Raw genomic sequence first — 24,301 nt, forward strand, 5'->3', positions numbered from 1 at the left:
GGATTTATATGAAGAGGGCATTATTGAACAATATCAATTTGTGCTAACTTAAAATTTGTAAAATCTACTTTTCTTTATTAGTTGTTTATTAGAGAGTAATAATATAAAAATAATATAAATATACGCATAATATATGCATACAATTATTTTAATTTTATTTATGTATATTCCGTTCTTATATTATTACTCTCTAATGAACAACTAACAAAGAATAGCAGATTTTACAAATTTTAAATTAGCACAAATTGATATTGTTCAATAATGCCCTTTTCATGTCAATCTATTTTCCTGTAATTTTTATTTATTCTTGGAGTTGAAGTTTATTTACGATCTGGAAAAGAATAAAAAAAACATTTTCAGAGACATTATTAATTTTTAACATATAAATTAATATTGATTAATGTATAATGTAGTTGAATAATTTCAAAGTTATTTTTACTAAGTTTATAATAAACAGGAATTCTATATGATATGCTTGAAATATTATATGCTTTAATATGTACCTAATAATTAATAATTGTTTTATTAATTTTGATTTGTTTCCGATATAACCACAAACTTTAGAATAGATTAATTAATTTTTACAAACAGAAATTTAAACGAAATCCAGTGCTTAGACAAAAAAATTACAATAAATCTAAATTCAAATCATTCTTTTTAACTTTATTTTTGATTTTTTGTTATTATTTAAAAAAATAAAGAGACTTACTTTTCAAGCATGCTTCTCGGTTTCCACGCTTTCGTCATCAATCGGATTACATTTGAGACAGCAATCGTCAATCCGATTAGCCTAGGGAAATTTTCTATACCTACGTTGACTACCATTGTTCAATCCAATCCGAGATCCGATTAGTTACCGTAAACACCCACGAGTTAGTGGGTGTTTACGGGTGCTTTCCAACAAGAGTGCCACAGTGTGACACAGTGTCACACAGAGAGACACAGTCAGTGCTTTCCAGCTACGACACAAATCGACACTGTGTAACACAGTGTCCATTAGTGTAAGAGAGAAAATTTTAGTTGTTTCACTCACACTAATGGACACTGTGTTACACAGTGTTGACTTGTGTCGTAGCTGGAAAGCACCCAGTGTAACACAGTTGTGTAGTCTAATTGGAACAGATAAGTTACCAAACACGGTCACTAGAGTGCGTAAAAGACTGACTTAGTAAAAAACACAGATTCGAATTGAATCAGAAATCTATCCGTAGAAAATCCAGACCCGTTAAAGAAGGAATTTTACATTATCCAACGTAGGAATAACTTCTTTACAATGCCGACAAAAGAATAAACTTGCAATTTAATCCGATGAAATACGTATGAATAATGAATAATCAACGAATGCATTGTTTCTTAGGCTTATACAATTCTTTAAATAAAAATAATGAATATTGATTACTATTTAAGAATTCTGGGTCCGGTACATAATTTTTGAACACGAGACATTTTTAGTAAAAATATAAGTCTATTGTGCTAATTTAAAAATGTAGCATGTAAAGAAACGAAAGATTCAAACTATAATTTTAATTTTATATGTTAAGGCGACAAAACGTAACTAAACATGACTAAAATGTATCAGTACCACACTTGAAAAAATAATTTATTTGCCCGATGTGTTGGCACTATTGATGGCTGACACGGCCAAACTTAAGATTGAGCTGTGTTTTGCAGTGTCGCTCTGTGTCTCTCTCTGTGTCATAGTTGGAAAGCACCAATGTAGACACTGTGTTACACAGTGTCGCCTGTGTCTCTTGTTGGAAAGCACCCTACGATAACTAATCGGATCTCGGATTGGATTGAACAATCCGTTTGTTTTCTGTTCCTGAACTCTCTAAATAAGTGTACACTAAGGGCCAGTTTCACAACTTAGTTTAACCGGAGTTTAAACCTTTAAACTTGGTTTACGGTAAATATTGTGTCCCACAACTGTCTTAAACCTCGGTTAACGTTGTTAAACTGCGGTTAAAGTTGAACGGCGAAATTCGGGCGTTTAAGGTAGATAACCGAGGTTTAATACTGCAGCGCCACTGCTTTCAGTAATCTTTCGAGTATTGTACTTCATGGCTGATATCTCCACGGGGGGTTTTAAGATTGTGCGTCTTGAACCTCCTTAGTAGGAATTAGGTTATGTGACGCCCGTGTGTGTGTGTGACTTTGCTCACTCTTGAGCCTCAAGCATAAAAACATCGAGTCACACGATGTTATATGATTCTTTTCGTCTTCTTTATAAAGTCGTATATTATTTTGACTTTAGGCCAATTCTCTTCCTTGATCAAATCCACGACACTCTCCACTCCCTCCAAATCGTTTCTCTGTAGGATCTCTCCCATTACCATTCTCTCCTCGTCGTATCTGCTACAGCGCCACACCACGTGATCGATGTCCTCCATCTCGTTTCCACATTCACATCTCTCGTCCTCAATATATCCCTTTCTAGCTAGTGAGGCGTTCAAATTATAATGGTTTACTCTAATTCTATTAATAAAGGTCATAAAACCTCTCTCCGCCTCTCTTCCGTGAAACCAGGGTTTTTTGTCCCCACTGTGAAAATTTTCATAATAGAAACATCCCTTTGTTTCGAAAAGCCTAATGTTCTTTTCCATTGTACTTCTCCATGCTTGTTCGATCGTCTCGACTTTTAAATCGTAAATTGGCACCTCAATCTCCTCGCCTGCTGCTTCCTCCGCACCACATTTAGCCAAATAATCTGCCAATTCATTACCGGATATCCCACGATGAGATGGGATCCACACAAATATTATCTCTTTGTTTGACTCTTTAAATTTACAGTACCATTTCTTAATTTCTAGTACATACTTATTTTGGTAAGTATACAATTTTTTAAAACATACAGCTTGCAGCACTGATTTACTATCCGTAGCAATAACAAAATTATTATAACTATCTCTTTTTCTATACGCCATTTCCAACGCAGTCTTTATGGCGAACGCTTCCGCCGTAAAAATAGAACATTTTTTAGGAATACTCGCATAAAATCCCTCCTCCTGATCCTCGAAAACTATGCCCACACCTGTAGCTACTGAGTTTAAAGACTTCGACCCGTCAGTGTACACAAACAATGTCTTGTCATTTAATTTGTATTTCTTTTTAGTGTTATTAATAAATTCTTTATCTATGTTGTTATAACCTTTAATATTATTGACATTAAATTGAACGTTTTTTGGTATAATACTATATTCTTGACCGATTTCACAGTCCATCTCTATTTTCGTATTAAGAGTCTCATACTCCATATTCCATAATTCATAACCGTTTTCTTTTTCTCCAATGACATTGCTGTTACCATTAGCGTAGGTCCAAGCCTGGCTCAAAATACTGATCTTTTTCAAGGGATTCCTATATCTAATATATTTTTCGGATTCGACTAGATTATTCAGACTTAATCTTATACTATCTATTCCATATTTATAAACTCTAAGGCAAAAATTTTTTGCTAACATTAAAGCTCTGTCTGACAAGTAGGTTAATTTAGCTTCTGCCATTATCACATTATTTGGAGTGGAATTCCTATAGCCTAGGGCTGTTCTTACGCCCAAAAATTGACCCCGTTCTATTTTTAATTTCGCATCTTCATTTTGGGGTGCGTATATAAAACTACCGTAATCCGCTATGGATCTAACGATACTCTTGTACAGCATAAGTGCCGTATTAATTTCTACTCCTCTTGACACGTTACTTAGGTATTTAAGGATTGAATTCGCTCTATTAATTTTCCCTCTAACATCCTTAATTTGTTGAACAAATTTTAAGTTGTTATCGAAACAGATACCCAAAAATTTTGCTGTCCCCTGGTTATTGATCTCCATTCCCTTGATTTTGATGTTCAAATTCTTATCAATAAAACCTGATTTTGAGAATTCTACGAGGTTTGTTTTTTTTGGTTCTAATTCTAAGTTGATTTTACTTAAATTTTTTCCAATTGTCTGCACAGCTGCTTCAATACGATTCTTATTGTCTAGTCTACTATAGCTACACCTATATAACGCGATATCGTCCGTGAATTGTAAGACATTAATGTCATTTTCTATTTCGTTGGTTATGTCATTCGTATAAAACGCATACAAAATTGGACTGAGTACCGCTCCCTGAGGCAAACCCTTGTCAACATTTCTAAACAGTGATTTATTGTTGTTAACAATAAATTCGGTATTTCTAGTTTGTAACCACCTGTTAATAAAATTGAAAATTTTTTTTGGACATCTCTCCGAAATTAATTTTCTCTTTAATGTACTAAAATCCACATTGTCATATGCCGAGGACACATCTAAGAATACCCCCAATGAGTATCCATCCAACAAGATAGAGCTTTTTATGTCCGCAGTGATTTTGGCCAAATTTTCCGAACAAGATTTTCCCCTCCTAAAACCGTTTTGTAATCTATTCAATTTTTTATTGTTTTCAAGCCACCATAGGAATCTTTCATTTACGAGTCTTTCCATCATTTTGCACAAGCAAGAAGACAATGCTATTGGTCCTTTTCTTTCCCTACTTTATCTATGAAGAAGACTTGGTATCTTCTCCATTCCCTAGGAATGGTCGCTCCGTTCCAAATATTATTAAAAATAGTTAGTAATACCTGTTTTGCAGATTCTGGTAGGTTACTTATCATAGGATAACTTATCCCATCCACTCCCGGGGCTGAATCCTTTTTAACCATGCTCACGGCCCTCTCAAGTTCGTACATGTTAAAGGGGCTATCTAGATAATTATCTGTCCCTAAATCAACATTTATCTGAAATGAATAATCTATTGGCACCCATGCTGGCGACAACTCCTCGATGGTTTTCATAATTTCTTCCTCTCTATTTTTTGTTTTCCAACTATTCCAGTTAATTTTTTTTTTGACATTTTTAAAAACTCTCATGGTATTCCACACATAGCTAAGATTTGTGAATCTATTGATACTGTTACAAAAATTTATAAAGTTTTCTTTTTTTTTTCTTTTAAAAATTTTTCTTGCAATGGCTCTAATTCTTTTATATTCTATGAAATCTGTTATGTTGCGAGTGTGTGTCCATTTATTTAATTTGTTTTTTCTTAGTTTCAGTATTTCCACACATTCTTGGTCCCACCATCTTACCTGTTGTTTTTGACGTTTGTTACTAAGTTTAATTTTTATATTTCCGTTGCCATCTATCAAGTTGTCCTCAGCAGGTTTACCTGACGCCAGTCTAGCCGCTCTCACTATCAATTTAACGAATTTAGAGTAGCTTTGCTCAATATCCCTCCAATTATTCATTTCTCCATAGTTTTGTTCCCAAAAAGGTTCATCCATTAAAGCCGTATATTGTGTCCATGCTGTTTTTTTTGTTAGTAATTCTATTAGATCTTTTTTTGTATAAACAAGTATCATTACCCATTGTTATTGAAATAGGAAAGTGGTCCGATCCCCAAGTGTCGTTTCCCTGTTCGTAATCAATGATTCCTGCCAAGTATTGATTAGCAAATATCAGATCCAAATTTGAAGCTCGTTGATTGTCATAATTAAGTCTCGACTTGGTGTCAGTATTAATGCAAATATACCCTCTATCAAACATTGTATTCATTAAAAATTCTCCATTTTTATCAATATTCTCACAATTCCACAGAGTGTGGTGTGCATTAAAGTCACCTATTATTAAGCTGTTCTCATTAACTTCTTTGAATCTTAATATTTTTTTCCAATCCGTTAAGCAATTATTTCCCGCCGGTTTTCTATATACCCCCACTAAATTAAATTTATTATTCAAATTGTTAATTTTTACTCCGACTATGTCAAAATTCTTAATATTACTTCTCCAGTCTTCCATGATTACAAAATCTATGTAATTTGCAACTAGAATAGCTACCCCCCCTGAGTTTGTCAAATTATTACTTTTTACTATTTTGAAACCTGAAAAATATAAAATTTTATCATTTGGCCATTTAGTTTCCAATAGAACAATATCATAATTTTTAATTAGATTTTCAATTTCTAGTTTTTTACCTCTAATCCCTCTCGCGTTCCAGATTAAAATTTTAGCCATACCTGATTTTTTTTTTTTTTTTTTATTTATTCAATTAATCGGTCTCTATCTATCCAGTAACTCTTTCTATTATTATTCAATAGTAATTCTCTTTTATTTTTGGCCTCCTCAAAACGATTCTTCCATATTGAAATTTTATCTAGCACCCTATGATTGTCTTCCTCTGTTGAATCTTGTCTTTTTTCATTTGTTTTATAATTATCTTCATCCATAGAGAAACTGCTAATCCACTCTATTATATCATTTCTTATTTTACCGGAAGTCAAAAAAATTTTTTTGAAATTATTAAAAAATTCTCTATCGTTGAATTTCTGGCAGGAATCATCGCTCGTATTCTTTCTTTCTATATTGACATTCTCTAACCTTTTCAAAGCAATCCCTCTTTTTTCTTTAGTGATTTCTAATTCTCTATTATTAAAGTTTTGATAAAAGTTATGGTATGTATTTTTTTTCCTAATAACTTCCTCACGTTCTCTAGACCCTCCCGTTCTATTATCTTTACTTTTATGGTTTTCGTTATATTGTTTATTGAATTTACTACTATAAGATTCCTTTGGTGTCTTGTTATTAGTAATTTCTTTACTTGAACTAGTATCCAACTTTAAAGTAGGCCATCCCCCTGGATTCTTAAATCTATCATATTCTCTGTTTTTGTTATTTCCGAAGATCATATTTTTTGCTTCTATAAATGATATATTGTTATGTCCCATAACCATTTTAATCTCTTTGTTTACGCCATACACCGGACATTTCTTATTAGTCGATCTATGTTCGTCTTTACAGTTTCCACATTTCAAAGGTTTGTCACAAAATCCGTGTGACTCATCACTACATCTAATGCATTTTGTGCTTTCTTTGCAGTAAGCTTTAATATGACCGTACTTAAAACAGTTATAACATTGTTTTACCGATTCTATATATGGACGTATTTTTAAACCGAATCTTACATTCTCAAATATAGCAATGGAATCCCTGATTTTACTGCCTCTCATAGTAATTAAAAATTTATTAGTATAAATGTATTCAACCTTTTTAGTTGTTCTATTCCATAGTCTTTTTTTCATGTTTTCTATACTGACAATATCTTGTTTGTCTAAAATATTTTCCCAAAGCTCGGGAATACTATAAGACCAGCTATCAACGACTCCCTTACTAGTTAAAGTTCTTTTGTCTATAAACGTTTTAAAACCTTTATTTAAATTTTCTTTTGAGATGTTCAAAAAAAAGTTTGCTTGTTGAGCTTTTTCGAACGAGACAATAGCCAAGTTAAATTTTATCATTGTCAAGTTTTCAAATTTAATTTTATTTTTATTACACCAATTTAGTAAGATTATCTGATTTTTACCTACGTTTGTATTTCCATTTGCCTCAGCGAATTTACAATGAACATTACAACACCCTGTATAACATTCCGGAAATCTCTCAATGTTTACATTTTCCTTTCCGAATATATCGCGACCGTTGCTTCGTTGCAACCTTCCGTTAACCACGATATACAGTTCTCTCTCTAACTCTGACCTTGTCGATCCTTGATTGTCTTCTGTGTTGTTTCCTACTTGTTGCCTTCCATTCGGTTCGTCCTTGTCTTTATTCGAATTCCCCTGACATTCCTGCATCTCTTCATTTTCATTTTCCTCGTTGTTCACTATGTAATTTGTTTCACTTGTTGAGTCCATCGTTTCCTCTTCTATATTTCCTAACTCTATCGCCACGTTCTCCATAGCCTTTTCCTCTTCAATTTTTCCACTTTTTAAATCTTCCATTATTAACTTAATCTTTCCTTTCATTCCACTCATTGTAGATTGCTGTCTCTTTGATTCCTTACTCTTGTTCCCGCTTCTAGTGGACATCTTGTCCTTAATCACAGTTTCAGTTGCGTTCCCCCTTCCGATGGGGGGAACCGGCGGCATTCTTTCTGCCTTCCTTTGGTTTTACACTTAATTAAATCTCCTCCTCCCGCCACAATCCGTGACAAGGTTCTCCCAGTACGTTACTGCTATAAGAGTGCTCAGAGCAGCGCCACACACACACGTCCGATCGCTACGGCGTCTCGAACGCGACTCCTGATATCTCCACGGAATTGTAAAAAGGTTATGTTGCGAGATATGGCTCTGGAATATATGTTATCGTCATCTGACGATGAAGATTTTGTGCAAATAATAAATCGACGCCCGAGAATAGTTAGAAGACGACCGTCATATTTTGAAGAATTTGATGACATTGATTTTTATGCTCGATTTCGCTTAACCAAGGAATCTGTTACTGCAGTCTTAAGAGAAATCAAAGAAGAAATTTCTCATAAAACAGAACAGTAAAAATAGTTTTGTAATATTATTAAATTAGTACTTATAGATTACATACTATAATTACGATGACCATATATATGTGTTTTTCCAAAGAACAGTTTTTTTTTATTTCGAGTGGCTGTCTTTTAGATTTATTTATTTTTTTCAAAACTCAATTTTGTCTTTCATTCTAATCTGTTGTTCTTTATTTTATGAGAAATTTTTTTCTAATTAGTGTTCCAATGTTTAATGTACTTAATAAAGTGTAAATTTTTACAGTAACAATTGAATTTAATTGTTTAGTTCAAACTGATTTGGAAACATGTAAGAAGAAAACTTTAAAACTTTTAAATTTGTTCATTATTTTTTGCCTTGGTGTATAGAACCTGTAATATCTCATTCCCTACTCTTCGGTAACAACCAATCACACTACTTGTTCTAGAAGAAAGATAAGTCTGTTGAAGTTTCTTCGCATAGATTATAGGTTTACGTAACCTAGAGTTAAAATCTGGTTGTGAAACGCGATAGAAGTTTAACTGTGGCGTTAAACTTGACGGTAGTTCAACTAAGCTCGGGTTAAACCCAAAGTTGTGAAACTGGGGGTGTTTACGATAACTAATCGGATCTCGGATTGGATTGAACAATGGTACTCAACGTAGGTATAGAAAATTTCCCTAGGCTAATCGGATTGACGATTGCTGTCTCAAATGTAATCCGATTGATAACGAAAGCGTGGAGACCGAGAAGCATGCTTGAAAAGTCTCTTTATTTTTTTAAATAATAACACAAAAAATCAAAGATAAAGTTAAAAAGAATGATTTGAATTTAGATTTATTCTAATTTTTTTGTCTAAACACTGGATTTCGTTTAAATTTCTGTTTGTAAAAATTAATTAATCTATTCTAAAGTTTGTGGTTATATCGGAAACAAATCAAAATTAATAAAACAATTATTAATTATTAGGTACATATTAAAGCATATAATATTTCAAGCATATCATATAGAATTCCTGTTTATTATAAACTCAGTAAAAATAACTTTGAAATTATTCAACTACATTATACATTAATCAATATTAATTTATATGTTAAAAATCAATAATGTATCTGAAAATGTTTTTTTTTATTCTTTTCCAGATCGTAAATAAACTTCAACTCCAAGAATATATAAAAATTACTGGAAAATGGATTGACATGAAAAGGGCATTATTGAACATTATCAATTTGTGCTAACTTAAAATTTGTAAAATCTGCTATTCTTTGTTAGTTGTTCATTAGAGAGTAATAATATAAGAAAGGAATATACATAAATAAAATTAAAATAATTGTATGCATATATGATGCGTATATTACATTTTTATATTATTACTCTCTAATAAACAACTAATAAAGAAAAGTAGATTTTACAAATTTTAAGTTAGCACAAATTGATATTGTTCAATAATGCCCTCTTCATATAAATCCATTTTCCAGTAATTTTTATTTATTCATGGAATTGAAGTTTATTTACGATCTGGAAAAGAATAAGAACATTTTTAGAAACATTATTGATTTTTAACATATAAATTAATATTGATTAATGTATAATGTAGTTGAATAATTTCAAAGTTATGTTTACTAAGTTTATAATAAACAGGAATTCTATATGATATGCTTGAAATATTATATGCTTTAATATGTACCTAATAATTAATAATTGTTTTATTAATTTTGATTTGTTTCAGATATAACCACAAACTTTAGAATAGATTAATTAATTTTTACAAACAGAAATTTAAACGAAATCCAGTGTTTAGACAAAAAAAATTACAATAAATCTAAATTCAAATCATTCTTTTTAACTTAATCTTTGATTTTTTGTGTTATTATTTAAAAAAATAAAGAGACTTACTTTTCAAGCATGCTTCTCGGTCTCCACGCTTTCGTCATCAATCGGATTACATTTGAGACAGCAATCGTCAATCCGATTAGCCTAGGGAAATTTTCTATACCTACGTTGAGTACCATTGTTCAATCCAATCCGAGATCCGATTAGTTATCGTAAACACCCTGGGCCTTAAAATGAAATAGATAGATGTTTCAAAGTTAGCGAAAGCACGAAGGAACGTTCCAGTGCAGTCTAGTGCAGGAATAGAAAACAAGCCTAATGGTACTCAACGTAGGTATAGAAAATTTCCCTAGTCTAATCGGATTGACGATTGCTGTCTCAAATGTAATCCGATTGATGACGAAAGCGTGAAGACCAAGGCTGTGTTCCGTTTTTACTGGCAGTGCAGTAAATGTGACGTCATGACAGTACACTGTCACAACTGTTCCAATATTACTGCATTACTGCCAGCACTGCTATAGCATCGTATTTCGGAACAGCATAGTAGCCATATTGCACTGTGGGTGTTTACGATAACTAATCGGATCTCGGATTGGATTGAATAATGGTACTCAACGTAGGTATAGAAAATTTCCCTAGGCTAATCGGATTGACGATTGCTGTCTCAAATGTAATCCGATTGATGACGAAAGCGTGGAGACCGAGAAGCATGCTTGAAAAGTCTCTTTATTTTTTTAAATAATAACACAAAAAATCAAAGATAAAGTTAAAAAGAATGATTTAAATTTAGATTTATTGTAATTTTTTTGTCTAAACATTGGATTTCGTTTAAATTTCTGTTTGTAAAAATTAATTAATCTATTCTAAAGTTTGTGGTTATATCGGAAACAAATCAAAGTTAATAAAACAATTATTAATTATTAGGTACATATTAAAGCATATAATATTTCAAGCATATCATATAGAATTCCTGTTTATTATAAACTCAGTAAAAATAACTTTGAAATTATTCAACTACATTATACATTAATCAATATTAATTTATATGTTAAAAATCAATAATGTCGCTGAAAATGTTTTTTTTATTCTTTTCCAGATCGTAAATAAACTTCAACTCCAAGAATAAATAAAAATTACTGGAAAATGGATTGACATGAAAAGGGCATTATTAAACATTATCAATTTGTGCTAACTTAAAATTTGTAAAATCTGCTATTCTTTGTTAGTTGTTCATTAGAGAGTAATAATATAAGAACGGAATATACATAAATAAAATTAAAATAATTGTATGCAATATATGATGCGTATATTACATTTTTATATTATTACTCTCTAATAAACAACTAATAAAGAAAAGTAGATTTTACAAATTTTAAGTTAGCTACAAAGTTAGAACAAATTGATATTGTTCAATAATGCCCTCTTCATATAAATCCATTTTCCAGTAACTTTTATTTATTCATGGAATTGAAGTTTATTTACGATCTGGAAAAGAATAAAAAGAACATTTTTAGAAACATTATTGATTTTTAACATATAAATTAATATTGATTAATGTATAATGTAGTTGAATAATTTCAAAGTAATGTTTACTAAGTTTATAATAAACAGGAATTCTATATGATATGCTTGAAATATTATATGCTTTAATATGTACCTAATAATTAATAATTGTTTTATTAATTTTGATTTGTTTCCGATATAACCACAAACTTTAGAATAGATTAATTAATTTTTACAAACAGAAATTTAAACGAAATCCAGTGTTTAGACAAAAAAATTACAATAAATCTAAATTCAAATCATTCTTTTTAACTTAATCTTTGATTTTTTGTGTTATTATTTAAAAAAATAAAGAGACTTACTTTTTAAGCATGCTTCTGCGTCTCCACGCTTTCGTCATCAATCGGATCACATTTGAGACAGAGATCGTCAATCCGATTAGCCTAGGGAAATTTTCTATACCTACGTTGAGTACCATTATTCAATCCAATCCGAGATCCGATTAGTTATCGTAAACACCCGCAACTTACGAGTGGTTGAAATGCGTATACGTTTACTATTCGATTACCGATGCGTATTCTGTAACACAATTTACGGTCGTTCGTATTTAGATACGTGTACACCCAAGGACTTTGATTCTGTCCATGGGGAAATTTTCCAAACTGAGAAGTCACCACTTTCTACATACTTGCAGTTCATGATTAATAAAATGATTAGAGCTTATTGGTCGTTACGTTAATCAAGAACTGTAAGTATGTAGAAAGATAGCGACTTTTCAGTTTGAAAAATTTCCCCATGGACAGAATCAAAGTCCTTGGGTGTACGTATCTTTTGTATGTACGAATGCAATACGCGGCAACACTGGATTGGTGTACTATCCAGTACTATCTTTATTAAAAACATGGCGTAGTTGCCAGTAACACGTGCTTTATTTTTCAACGCTTATTTTGCGTAATAATTTTGTATGTTGATTAAAAAAAAAAAAAACGAAAATGGATGCAAGAAAACGTTGTGCGAATGTAACAGAAGAACAAAAAACGCTATTATTACAATTTATGGAAAAAAATCCGCGTTTGATGTCCGGTAAATTTTTTGCTGATTTTACATTTAAAGATGCAACTATTTTGTGGCAAAAGCTTGCAGATATCTTAAATAGTTGCAATGGTGTAAGCAAGGATTGGAAATCTTGGCGAAAGGTAAATATATATCTGCGTACATATAGAAAAATATAAAATAATTTTTTTAATACCTAAGTAACGATAAGGTTAAGATGACATTATTTTTATCTTAATCTGGTTATTTGGCTATAATTTATCTATTTCTATAACTTATTAATTGAATTTGTAATAATATATTTTTTAGTGCTGGCAAGATTTGCGATCACGTAGTGAATCAAAACAAAGCAAAATAAATGCAGAACGATGGAAAACTGGTGGAGGAAATGAATCTAATCTTAAATTAAGTAAAACGGAAGAAGCAACATTAAATTTAATTTCTCCTATATGTATCGATGGACACACAGAAGTTAAAGAAAACGAAGTACAAATAGAATCAGATACTGAGGTAAAATTTTACAAGAACTTTATAATTAATGTAGATTTTTTCTTTATAATAGTATTATAAATTTTTTATATCAAGTTTTTTTAACTTTTTATTATTTCACTTAGTTCTTTTTTTTTTCACTTTTATTAGATTTATTCCTTATAATATTATAGAATATTCTACACGTAAACTTATCTTGATTCTTTATTTTTAGATAAATTTTGAAACTGATGAAGTGGAATATCTTGATGAAGATATAGAAGATTTGAAACAAATTGGTATAAACAGTGCAGTCTACTTTAATATGGGAAATACAGAAACCAAAGATGATAATAAGGAGAATACATTAATCGACAATGCTGCAGGCAATTCAGATGAAAACGGTAATAGTAATGATAGTTCAACTACACCAATAACAAAAAAAAGGAAAAGAATGTCACTGTCTCAAAAACTTCAAGCAACACAACAGCCAACACAGGATCTTGCAAATATAGCACAAAAAACATATGATATGCAAAATACTTATTACGAAAATAAGTTGTTATTAAGGAAACAAGAATTAAAACTTAAAGAAAGATTAGTTAGTGCAGTTGAAAAGTGCAATCCTTCATAATATAATGTCTTTTATTGTAAACATATTATATATTTTTTTAAATCATTTCAGTTATAATAAATCGTAAGGGTTGGTTTATAATAGCTGAGAATAGCCATAACGTAAAGAAATTGGCCAATTATAGTCAATTATTTTTCTATAAATCGACTACGATTAGCCAATTTCTTATGGTTACGGCTATTATCAGCTATTATAAACCAACTCTAATATCTTATTTAATAATAAATACTTGTTTCCTTAATAATGCACGCCTATACGTAATGTATTATATATGTAACCATTTTTAGATACTTTTTTAAGTAATGATATTGAATTTAGAAAAAGAAACAAAAATATTTTTTTTATTAGCTTTCAGAGATAAAGACTGTATAAGTCCAGTATATATAATTGATTGTTATATTTAAGATCATCTCAAGTACTGTCTTAAGTGATTTAAGATGTCATTAGACAATCACAGCCGTAGTAGCATTCAAGACATTACTTAAGGCGATTTTAAAATAAGATTCGATTATGAATATCGGTCTAAGAATTCTCTCTCTTGTGATTTAATGTGATGTTATTTTTTTTAATATATTTTATAAAAGATTATAAAGCTTCCAAATAACTTTTTGTTTTAGTTTTATATATTCAGTTGTATTTTCTATATTATATGCATAATATATAATAAATATGTGTACACCCAGCATCATCGATTCTTTCTCTCAGAAAATTTTCCAAACTGAGAAGTCACCATCTTTCAATATACTCGCAGTTTATGATTAATGTAACGACTAGAATTTATTGATCGTTACGTTTTTCATAAACTGTAAGTATGTAGCAAGATAACGACTTCTCAGTTTGGAAAATTTTCTGAGGGACAGAATGGAACAGAATCAATGATGTTGGGTATACGTTTTATAAGTATTATAAGTATTATCGAAGATAAGCACGAATTAATTGCTACTTCGCAATTGTTTGCCTGCTGCCAATTCAGGATTCACTCTGTTAGCTATTTCTTCATTATCTCCATTGCATTGATTAAACATATCATCTTGCCAATCATCATCATATTGTGGAAATGGAATGTTTTCTATACACATATTATGCAAAACAGCACAGGCATTTGTAATTTTACATGCCATTTGTGGTGTATAATGTAAAACTCTGTGTTTCAATAAACAGCGAAATCGCATCTTTAGTAAACCATTGCAACGTTCTATTAAAGCTCGACAAGACATTTGTCTACAGTTGTATCTTTCTTCTGGACTATTTTCTTCTGCGTTAGCGACTGGAGTTAGTAACCAAGGACGTAAAGGATAACCTGAGTCACCTAAAATAGTCGTTAATAATACATATTACAATTTTAGTTATTACAAAGATACATAAATAATTTGTTCGCGTTGCTTAAAAATGTTCAAAAACTTGTATAAATGGTAGTGCTGTTTTGAAAAATATGTGTCTAGAAAACGATATTTGCATTTAAAACGAGATATAATATATATTCGAGTGATGGAGAAAGACAAAACAAAGATGCCCAGTACAAAAAGTGTAAGCAACGTGAACAGATGTAATAAAAAATACAAATGTATCCTTTTATTATTGGGCGAATTCAAGCTTAGACATTTTGACGCTTGAACTCATCTATTGATACAATACACACACACACACACAATTATACTTACCCAAAAGGAAAAAAGTCATATTTGGCCATGTTCTATGGATTGTTTCCATTCCTATCTTTAAGTTAGAATTATTCCATATATAACTGTCATGTGTGCTTCCAGGATATCTGGCATTTATATTCAGTATCTTTAAACTCCAATCACATACCTGAATTGAAAAATTATACATTGGCCCGTATTCATAGTCGATTCTTTTTTCAAGATCGTTTTAAGTAGAATATTTTAAGATGCTAATCCGGCTCTCTGTTTGATGACATCTTAAGACGATCTTAAATATAAGAATGGACCATAGTATTCATAATCCGTTCTTATAATATTTAGATTTGTTTTAAGAAGTATTATTTTAAGATGTTATCAACTAATCAGAGAACTGTTTTAGCATCTTAAGGCATTACTTAAGACGGACTTAAAATAAGAATTAACTATGAATACCGGTCTACAAATTCCGACCTATAATATTAATAAAGTAATAATGTATTATGTCTGTTTGTGTTGTTTGCACTACTTGCACTTAACATCTTCGTTTTCTCTCTCTCCAACACTCCTATATTATATTTATCTCGTGTAATTATTTTAAGAGAGTTTAAGCAACGCAAACAAACCTAATAATTTAATATTAAAAAAAAGAACATTTATACACTTACTAATTGTACATTTATCGAATGATATCCCTTTCTGTTAACGTATAAATGTTCAGGGTTTACGGCATCATGAACCTGTGGTGGAAAGATAGCTATGTGAGTGCAATCTATGCATCCAATTACTCCAGGAAATCTATGATTATCATAAAATCTGAAAATGTATCATAATACACTATAATAATTTTGATTAATAATGCAGATTAATATTATAGTCATTGAAAAATTTACTAACTGTTGTCTTAACTGCTTCAACTCATTTAAAGTTCTGGGAAATTTAATCCACTAGTTCATTACATTAGCCTCATTTAATGCATTTACAACTTCGTTAATACATCTCGATACAGATGGTTGACTTATGGCAAGATGTAAATTCTGTCCTACACTTGTTTGATAACTACCATGTGCGAAAAAATGTAATGCTGTCAGTACCTAATGCAAAATTTACAAGGATTAAAAAATAACAAGGATGGGAAGTAACGAGTTATAATAAGTAACGCATAAGTAAGTTATATTAGTAAGTATAATAGTATAAAAGTATAATAACAGTAAGTGTAATAAGTTAAATTATCATAACTTACGTTATATAACTTACTTACGCGTACATAGATTTTCGCTGCTTTTGTTTCGTATATGGTGTTAAATCTCTTATTATATTACGCACTAATTCGCGGTTTCGTTAACCGAAATAGTTTTAAAAATTTCGTGTCATTTATATTGAATGCGTCAGCTACAACATATCTTATCCGATGATTTCTCCGCATGACATATGCATTAAGTGCAACTTCGGCGGCTTCAATTTCTTATGCAATCACAATATTATTAATAATATTTATTTTTATTTATAGAATGAAATTGTTTTATACTAAATAGGCTTTCGCAAACGTGCGTTACTTCCCATCCATGTTAAATAATACACATGTATTAATAACATTATGTAATTTACGACATATATATAAATAAATTCTGTATTATTCCTAATACGTCACCCTTATTTTTTAGTTACCTTCCCCTCCACCTATAAGTCTGTGGAACCCTGTAACTTTGTTACATTACATACATCTCTAAACATAAAGCATATTTTTTAGCTCATATGTGAAATTAATACCTCAGAGTCAGTTAAAGACGATAAATGAGATCTAAATAAGAAAAACTTTGTTCTGATATTTTAAAATAATTACAATTGTTTAGAGAAATTATATTGCAAAAATTGGCAAAAAGATTTTACCTACAAATACTTCAATTAAAGAAATCTTAAAATTTTAACTTGAAGCAAAACAACAATGGAATTTTGTAGTTGACTCTTGGACTAACAAAAAAAAATAATAAGATATAAATCGCTCCAAAATGTTAAATTATTTAAAGTATCGAAAAGCGACATTTAAAAAAACATGATTTTATAATTAATAAGTAAAATTTTATTATTTGAGCTATACAAAATAGTTAATGAAGGGTTGTAATGAATAAAAATCATTGTATATATAATAATAAGCACGGACGGGAAGGAAAATCTTAAAAATTTCAAAGTTTTTGCGCACATTAGTTCGCAAAAGGCAAAAGAATATTACATTGCATGTAATAATGCGTATACATTACACTAAAATAATTTTTTTTTATTTAATTTTATGCACTTTTATACTATCTGTCTAAAACCGAGTAAACATATATTTAATCAAAAATAAAGAAGCATCCATAATGCTGAAAACTTACAAATTAATCACCCATAGGAATCAGGTATTTTTTTAAACTTTTGTGCACTTTCACAAAAAAATAATGCAAAAGAAATGTTTATACAGGCTCATTGAATTTATGGATAGTTTAAAATTTTTTGAACATCAATTCAAATCCTCAAATTATATAATGAAAAAGTTACAGCAATGTAAAAAATCGCATAGGGTACTCCATACCTATGGGTGGCGGCAACCTAAAGTTATTTATGTATATTTATAATTTCTATGTGTTTACTTTTATTTTGGAATCCAACATGGATTTTCGCTTTTTTTGTTTCAAGTATGGTGTTAAATCTCTAATTAAATTACGCACTAATGGTTTTGTTAATCGAAATAATTTTAAAAATTTTGGGTCACACAAGTTGAAAGCGTCAGCTGCAACATGTCTTATCCGACGATGATTTCTCCGCATGACGTGTGCATTAAATGCAACTTCAGCGGCTTCAACTTCTTGTGCAACCACAATATTATTAATAATATTCATTTTTATTTCTCTGTAAATACATAATAAGTATTTTTAGAATATTACACAAATATTAACAATTAAAATATTACTATGAATTCTCAAAGAATATTATTTAATAATATATTTTATACATGAAAATATTCTGTTAATGTTATATGTCTTTACATAATATTCTTAGTTATTACTTTAATATACGTAAAATATAAAAATGTTCATACAGTTTTGAGATTTGAAGGAATAAACATTTCTTGAAATATATAAAATTATTAATAAATGGCACATTAAAACTCTGTTTTTTGCGTAATACATTTTATATACGCTATTTTTTACGTAAATTTTATTTTATTTTAATAAAAGAATATTTACATTAATATTTATATTAATTTAGAAACATTATTTTAATATTATTTAATATTATATTGTATTAATATAATATTAACTTATAGAGTATTACATTTAATATTCTATAAATATACCTACGAATATTATTTAATATTAAATATTATTTAATATTATTATTTATAATAATATATTAAATAATATTATGCGCTTATAGGTTACAGAAAGTTTTACACTAAATAGGCCAATAGACATTCGCAAACGTGCTCGAAATCAGGATGCGAATGCTCCAGACCACTCGCAGCGCTGCGTATGAAAATTTGCGTGTACGTTTCAATGCGTGCACGTATCTGAGGTTCGAGAATAGGTTTTCAAATAAAAGCGCTCGCAACTCTGAATTTGCGCATACGTTTCTCTTACGAGTGAGTTAGAGAATCGGGGCCCAGTACGCGTATCAAGTGCTCGGTGTAAACTAAGCCTTTTTCCCTAAGGCGGAAACGTGAAAAGTTAAAAATTTCTCCATTAACTTCAATGGTAAAGATTTTCACTTTTCACGTTTCCGCCTTAGGGAAAAAGTTTCATGATCGACCCCCAGTAGGCACCTTAATAGGAAAAAGGTCGGCAGTCGGCGTGACGCTTCTCAGGTTTCTCTCTGACCTTGACCCCTATTTAAATTATAATACTATTTATGTTAAATATACTTTAAATTAATAATTAAATAATTTTTTAATTAAAATATAATAATTAAGTTAGGGATAATCAATTTTTAGGTTCGCGCCGTGTTTCCCGCGCGTGCGCGAACCACGCCGGAAAGATGACAGCGGTCTGTCAACAGCAGCTACGTTTTATCAGCTGTCATACTACTAACCTGTCAGAATTGAGAGAGTTTGCGCGATATGAAAGCTCTCGCTCCCATTTGCATGAGATTCCCGAGGAATGTTGAACAATTGCAATTATACTCGTAGTCTGCTTTAACATACGTTGGATCTCCGTTTACTTGTGTTTGATTCGGACGCACTGTCGCTGTCGTTCGTCGTGATGGCTCTACAGGAGGACGAGAACACTTGGTAAGCCGAGATTGCAGTTTTCTCATGTCGTCGGGAAACAACGTGTTTTGACGAGAATATCGAACTTTGTATTGATTGGCGGTAACGCGCCAAATTTCTGTTAATTCGTACGATCCGTGACACAGTTGCAACGTGAAGCATTGTAAAATGTAGAGAAACGTTGCATGCGTGCAACTGCAATGAAGCGTAGTAGAAGATATTTTGATTAGTGGAGTAGTGCGAATTACGTAATATTGTTTCCAAGTTTTTGCCAATTAATATGCTAAATCTGTATATAGATTTTAAGTGGATATATATTTAAATGGATATGCAGTCAAGCTTGTACATCCTTTACATACTTTCAAATGCAAATACCAGTTTTGGTTTTTTTATTAACTTTAAGTCAATTTTTCTTGTTGTTTCAGGGTGTTAGAGCTGGAAGCAGCATTGCTTGACACAGAAGCACCATCTGCATCCGATATATATGCCATTTGTAAAGGTCAGCCAGTTCCTGCCAATTTAAGACCAGATGTCTGGCTGGCTTGCCTCTACGTTACTGATCGAGGTGATCAATTGAGCCAGTTTAATGAAGTTTACGATTTACCCGAGCAAAATATAATTCGCGAAGATTGTCAACAGTTGGTTGGTAAGTACTTGGAAAGCTATCTCATATACATATAGCTACAATTTTTGTATAGCTTAATGTTTACTAACAGTTATTATCAAACATTGCAGCAAAACTTGGGAATGATGATGAAGATAAAGTTTCTGTAGTTTCTGATCTTGAATCTATATTAACATTTTATTGTAAAAGTAAATGTAAACAATACGAAAGAGGAAATGGATGGTTAGAATTATTAGGTCCTTTAATAGCTTTAAAATTACCACGTGCTGCAACTTACAATCTCTTTGAAGCAATAAGAGATATCTATATTCCAAGGTAAGAGAATCATATGGTAATAAGCATTATCTTTATTTGAATACATATTTTCATTGATATAAAATTGATTATTTATTAATTTTTGAACAATATCCATTATTCTTTTTAGAGGTGAAACATATAGTTCAGTTTTAAGATTACTACTTCTCTATCATGAGCCAGAACTCTGCTCCTTTTTGGACACGAAGAGGATATCGCCTGACCAATATACAAAAGTATGGGTGAATACCCTTTTTGCTGGTGTTTGTTCATTACCAGCAGTCTGTACAATGTGGGATCTATATTTCATGCAAGCTGATCCATTTTTCATGTTATTTCTCTCGCTTATCATGGTTATAAATGCCAGGTAAATATTGATTAAATTAATATTTAGATGTAATGTAATTGTTATTACATTAATTCTCATTTTTGTAGAGAGCAAATTTTGAGTATGAAGGATGAGGATAAGCAAAGTATAATAGATGCAATAGCAGTAATGCCCTGTGCTTTGGAAGCAGAGGATGTAACCGATTTCTGTTCTTTGGCACAGTATTACGCGATGAAAACACCAACGTCTTTTAAACAAGACTTGTATCCTGTAATGTATGGTGAAAGCTCCGACGAGAAACTAATATCCCACGCATTATGTTTACCGGTATTGGCGCAAGAATTAGTAGAAAACGCTATTGAACCTCCATCCATACCTAACAGCAGTGTTGAGGCTGTTAGATTCTTTCTCGTGGATTGCAGACCTGCTGAACAGTATAACGCAGGTCACTTACCAACAGCGTTTCATCTTGATTGTAATTTAGTAAGTTATTAATTACACAAAGCATATTAAAAATATTTTTAATTAACATAGAAATTTTAACATTTATTAAAATGATGTATACGCTTTAAATTTTGATATAAAAGAAGATAAAATTTTCTTTTTAGATGTTACAAGAACCTGCCGCGTTTGCTACCGCAGTACAAGGCTTGCTACAAGCTCAGCGTCAAGCGCTAGCTGTCGGTTCACAAGCTGGCGGAGAACATCTTTGTTTTCTGGGAAGCGGTAGACAAGAGGAAGATCGCTATACACACATGGTAGTAGCATCCTTTTTACAAAAACATACACAATATGTCAGCATGGTTACCTCTGGATATCAAGGTATTTTTCACTAATTTTGAATGTACTTTTACGAATATAAATTATATCTTTTGCATATAATTATGATTTTCTTTTCAGCCATTCATGAATATTTTGGCGACGAAGTGGTATCAAGTCTTGTCGATCACAATTCGCAACATTGTCTGGTGTGTAATGCTAACATGTTAGAGGAAAATTCGAACGAAGCGAGCCCCGTTAAAGTCAGAAATAACAATTCGGATCTCTTGGGCAAGATTGGACTAGCTATGAAGTTAAAGAGTCAGGAAGTAAAGGGGAAGCTATTTGATTACATTGTTAATCCCACAGCAAATGTTAATAGCAATACAGAAAAAAGAGATAGTAAAGATTTGGACTATATTAGACGTCAGAGAAAAACTGCGCCTGTGTTTAGTATAGACGATGATCAAGAGATAGGTAATTGCATTTCTTTAAATTATCCTTAAGTGATTTCGAACTGCTTATCATAAAGGAAAGAACTTATTTAATCTGATCTGTTATTTATAGATATGACGATGACTAATAATGAAAGTGAAGAGCCTATCGAAGTAGTATCTGTACAACAATGGATGAAAGATCCTAAGTTATTACATTCCTTTAAATGCCAAGAAGTGAAAGTTAATGGCGATCTCTGTGATAGGTGAGCTTCTAAAGAGGATTTTCTTGTGCATATTAAGTTGGTCATATGTGCATGTATTTTTCTTTATTTCAGTCAACTATTAGTTACCGATAGTCACCTTATAGTACTGCGAGAAATCCCGGAGCGAAAAGGCGCTGCGCACGTAATCGTGAAACGTCCTTTAACGAGCATCGTCAAAATAACGTCGAGAAAGCGGCACGCCGATCTAATAACTTTTAAATACGGTACAACGCAATATAACGATACAGTTATTTCTGATATGGATAAGTTTCTTATACCCAATGCGAGTGAAGCGACTAAATTAATCACACAACAGATCATGAGACAACTGAAAACATCAGATTAATATTATGGGTATGTATTTTATAGAAACATTTCAGGCTAATGTACAGATCTTACGAAGTTGAATTTGTGACGATCAATTTTCTTAAACAAATTTATCTTTGATATAAACAATGTATTTGATTTTTTTATAGTTATTTATTGAGATAATTGTTTATTTTTTATTGTATTAAATATAATTATTGGAATTTAGATGTTGAGTGAGAATATTTCTAATATTGTTTATATTTTTTATGAAAATCATAATTTAACTATATTATGAAGATTTTATGTCCATGTAATTTCTTTTGTATAATCAATCAGATGACGTTATGTCGTTTATATATATATATATATATATATATATCTTTTTTAAATATGACATTACGACTGACCTAAAAACCAATGCGTTCATAACTTTGTAATTCATGTTTATATGTAATTATATTGTTAGAGTCAAACAAGAGAATGCATTAGATTTCTAATAGAAATATCTAAAGGCCTTCAAACCTTTGTTGTCTAACAGTGCATAAAATTTTCGCAGTGCTAATGTTAGTCAAGATTATTTGATTAGATTAAGATTCTGTAGGAAGAGCAGTCAAGTTATCAAGTTACAAATATTTATAATAAATATAAAAAATTATTGTATTATAAAAAAATCAATACAGTTCCTAAAAAATATAGATCTTTATACTTTCTTTCCTAAAAATTCCTCTAAACTTTATTCTCCTAAAAAAGTTCCATGTTATAATAACATAATAACAAATTTAGGAAAAATCCTATAACCTGGCAACTCTGAAGAAAAGAAAAATATTATGAGCTAGAAAAGAGTCGAGTATTAATATGTATATGTGACTGATTAATTATTAATCACGTTTTTAAATGTGTTTGCGCATAGAAAAATAAGCAAAAATATTTATCAATTTTAGTTGACAATTCGTCTTAACGTGATTTTAATATATTTATTACATGTATATATTTGTATTTTGTAAATTACATATTGCAATATATTCTCACAGGAAAAAATTTATACAAACAATATAAAGATAACAAGTATAAATAGGTTACATTTATGAGACAATAAAAAATTAACTTTATATATTATATGTGTGTGTGCGTGTGCGTGTATGTGTGCGTACGCGCGCGCGCGCGCGCGCGCGCGTGTGTGTGTGTGTGTGTGTGTGTGTGTGTATGCAATTATTAATCACATGGTAATATTGGTAATTTAAATGTAATTTAATATAATTTGTAAAAATAATTATAAATTGTGTGTGAGAATTGTACGTACATATTTCGTGTATGGATTAGAAAATGCTAGTGAATAATTGGTCAACTTAAGTTGACCGATACCATATCATTACTGATACGTTATCAGTATTATATTTAACGCGCTAGATGCGATAATAATAATTTGTAGGATGTCTGTAGTAATTTTACTGTCTCTTCTATCAAAATCAAATTATGAAAAAAATTATCAAAGGAAATAATATTGTTGATTCTTCATATTATTAAAAAAAATATTTAATTTTGTAAATGCATTGCTGAAAAAATTTCTCATCCCTACATTTTCTTCAATTTTATGACGAAAGTGTGCGATC

The 24,301-nt window shown here is 30.7% G+C and overlaps 3 protein-coding genes, 1 long non-coding RNA gene and 1 pseudogene across 4 annotated transcripts; 2 read left to right on the top strand and 3 right to left on the bottom strand.

The window, feature by feature from the left end:
- Positions 1 to 2,201: 2,201 nt before the first annotated feature.
- Positions 2,202 to 4,463, bottom strand: LOC105203890. The gene has a single exon (XM_011172812.2). It carries the CDS (start codon positions 4,461 to 4,463, stop codon positions 2,202 to 2,204), a length of 2,262 nt encoding a protein of 753 aa, XP_011171114.2.
- An 8,006-nt stretch (positions 4,464 to 12,469) lies between these two features.
- Positions 12,470 to 17,078, top strand: LOC113006272. The gene is made up of 3 exons (XM_026142204.2): positions 12,470 to 12,837; positions 13,004 to 13,204; positions 13,398 to 17,078. Exons 1-3 carry the CDS (start codon positions 12,634 to 12,636, stop codon positions 13,794 to 13,796), a joined length of 804 nt encoding a protein of 267 aa, XP_025997989.2. The 5' UTR covers positions 12,470 to 12,633; the 3' UTR covers positions 13,797 to 17,078.
- LOC120357422 lies at positions 14,697 to 17,167 on the bottom strand (annotated as a pseudogene).
- A 1,604-nt stretch (positions 17,168 to 18,771) lies between these two features.
- On the bottom strand, positions 18,772 to 20,065 carry LOC120357091. Its single transcript, XR_005574295.1, has 2 exons — positions 19,499 to 20,065; positions 18,772 to 19,295 (listed from the first exon to the last, which is right to left on the bottom strand). It is a non-coding gene; the product is annotated as an uncharacterized LOC120357091 (long non-coding RNA).
- Positions 19,669 to 23,386, top strand: LOC105196911 (TBC1 domain family member 23). The gene is made up of 9 exons (XM_011163069.3): positions 19,669 to 19,697; positions 20,102 to 20,322; positions 20,412 to 20,616; positions 20,726 to 20,962; positions 21,031 to 21,406; positions 21,532 to 21,745; positions 21,824 to 22,159; positions 22,250 to 22,382; positions 22,455 to 23,386. The coding sequence occupies exons 1-9, from the start codon at positions 19,669 to 19,671 to the stop codon at positions 22,726 to 22,728; spliced, it is 2,025 nt and encodes a 674-aa protein (XP_011161371.1). The 3' UTR covers positions 22,729 to 23,386.
- Positions 23,387 to 24,301: the final 915 nt, after the last annotated feature.

This window comes from Solenopsis invicta, chromosome 3 (assembly GCF_016802725.1).
Source record: "Solenopsis invicta isolate M01_SB chromosome 3, UNIL_Sinv_3.0, whole genome shotgun sequence".
In the NCBI taxonomy this organism is placed as follows: Eukaryota; Metazoa; Arthropoda; class Insecta; order Hymenoptera; family Formicidae; genus Solenopsis; species Solenopsis invicta.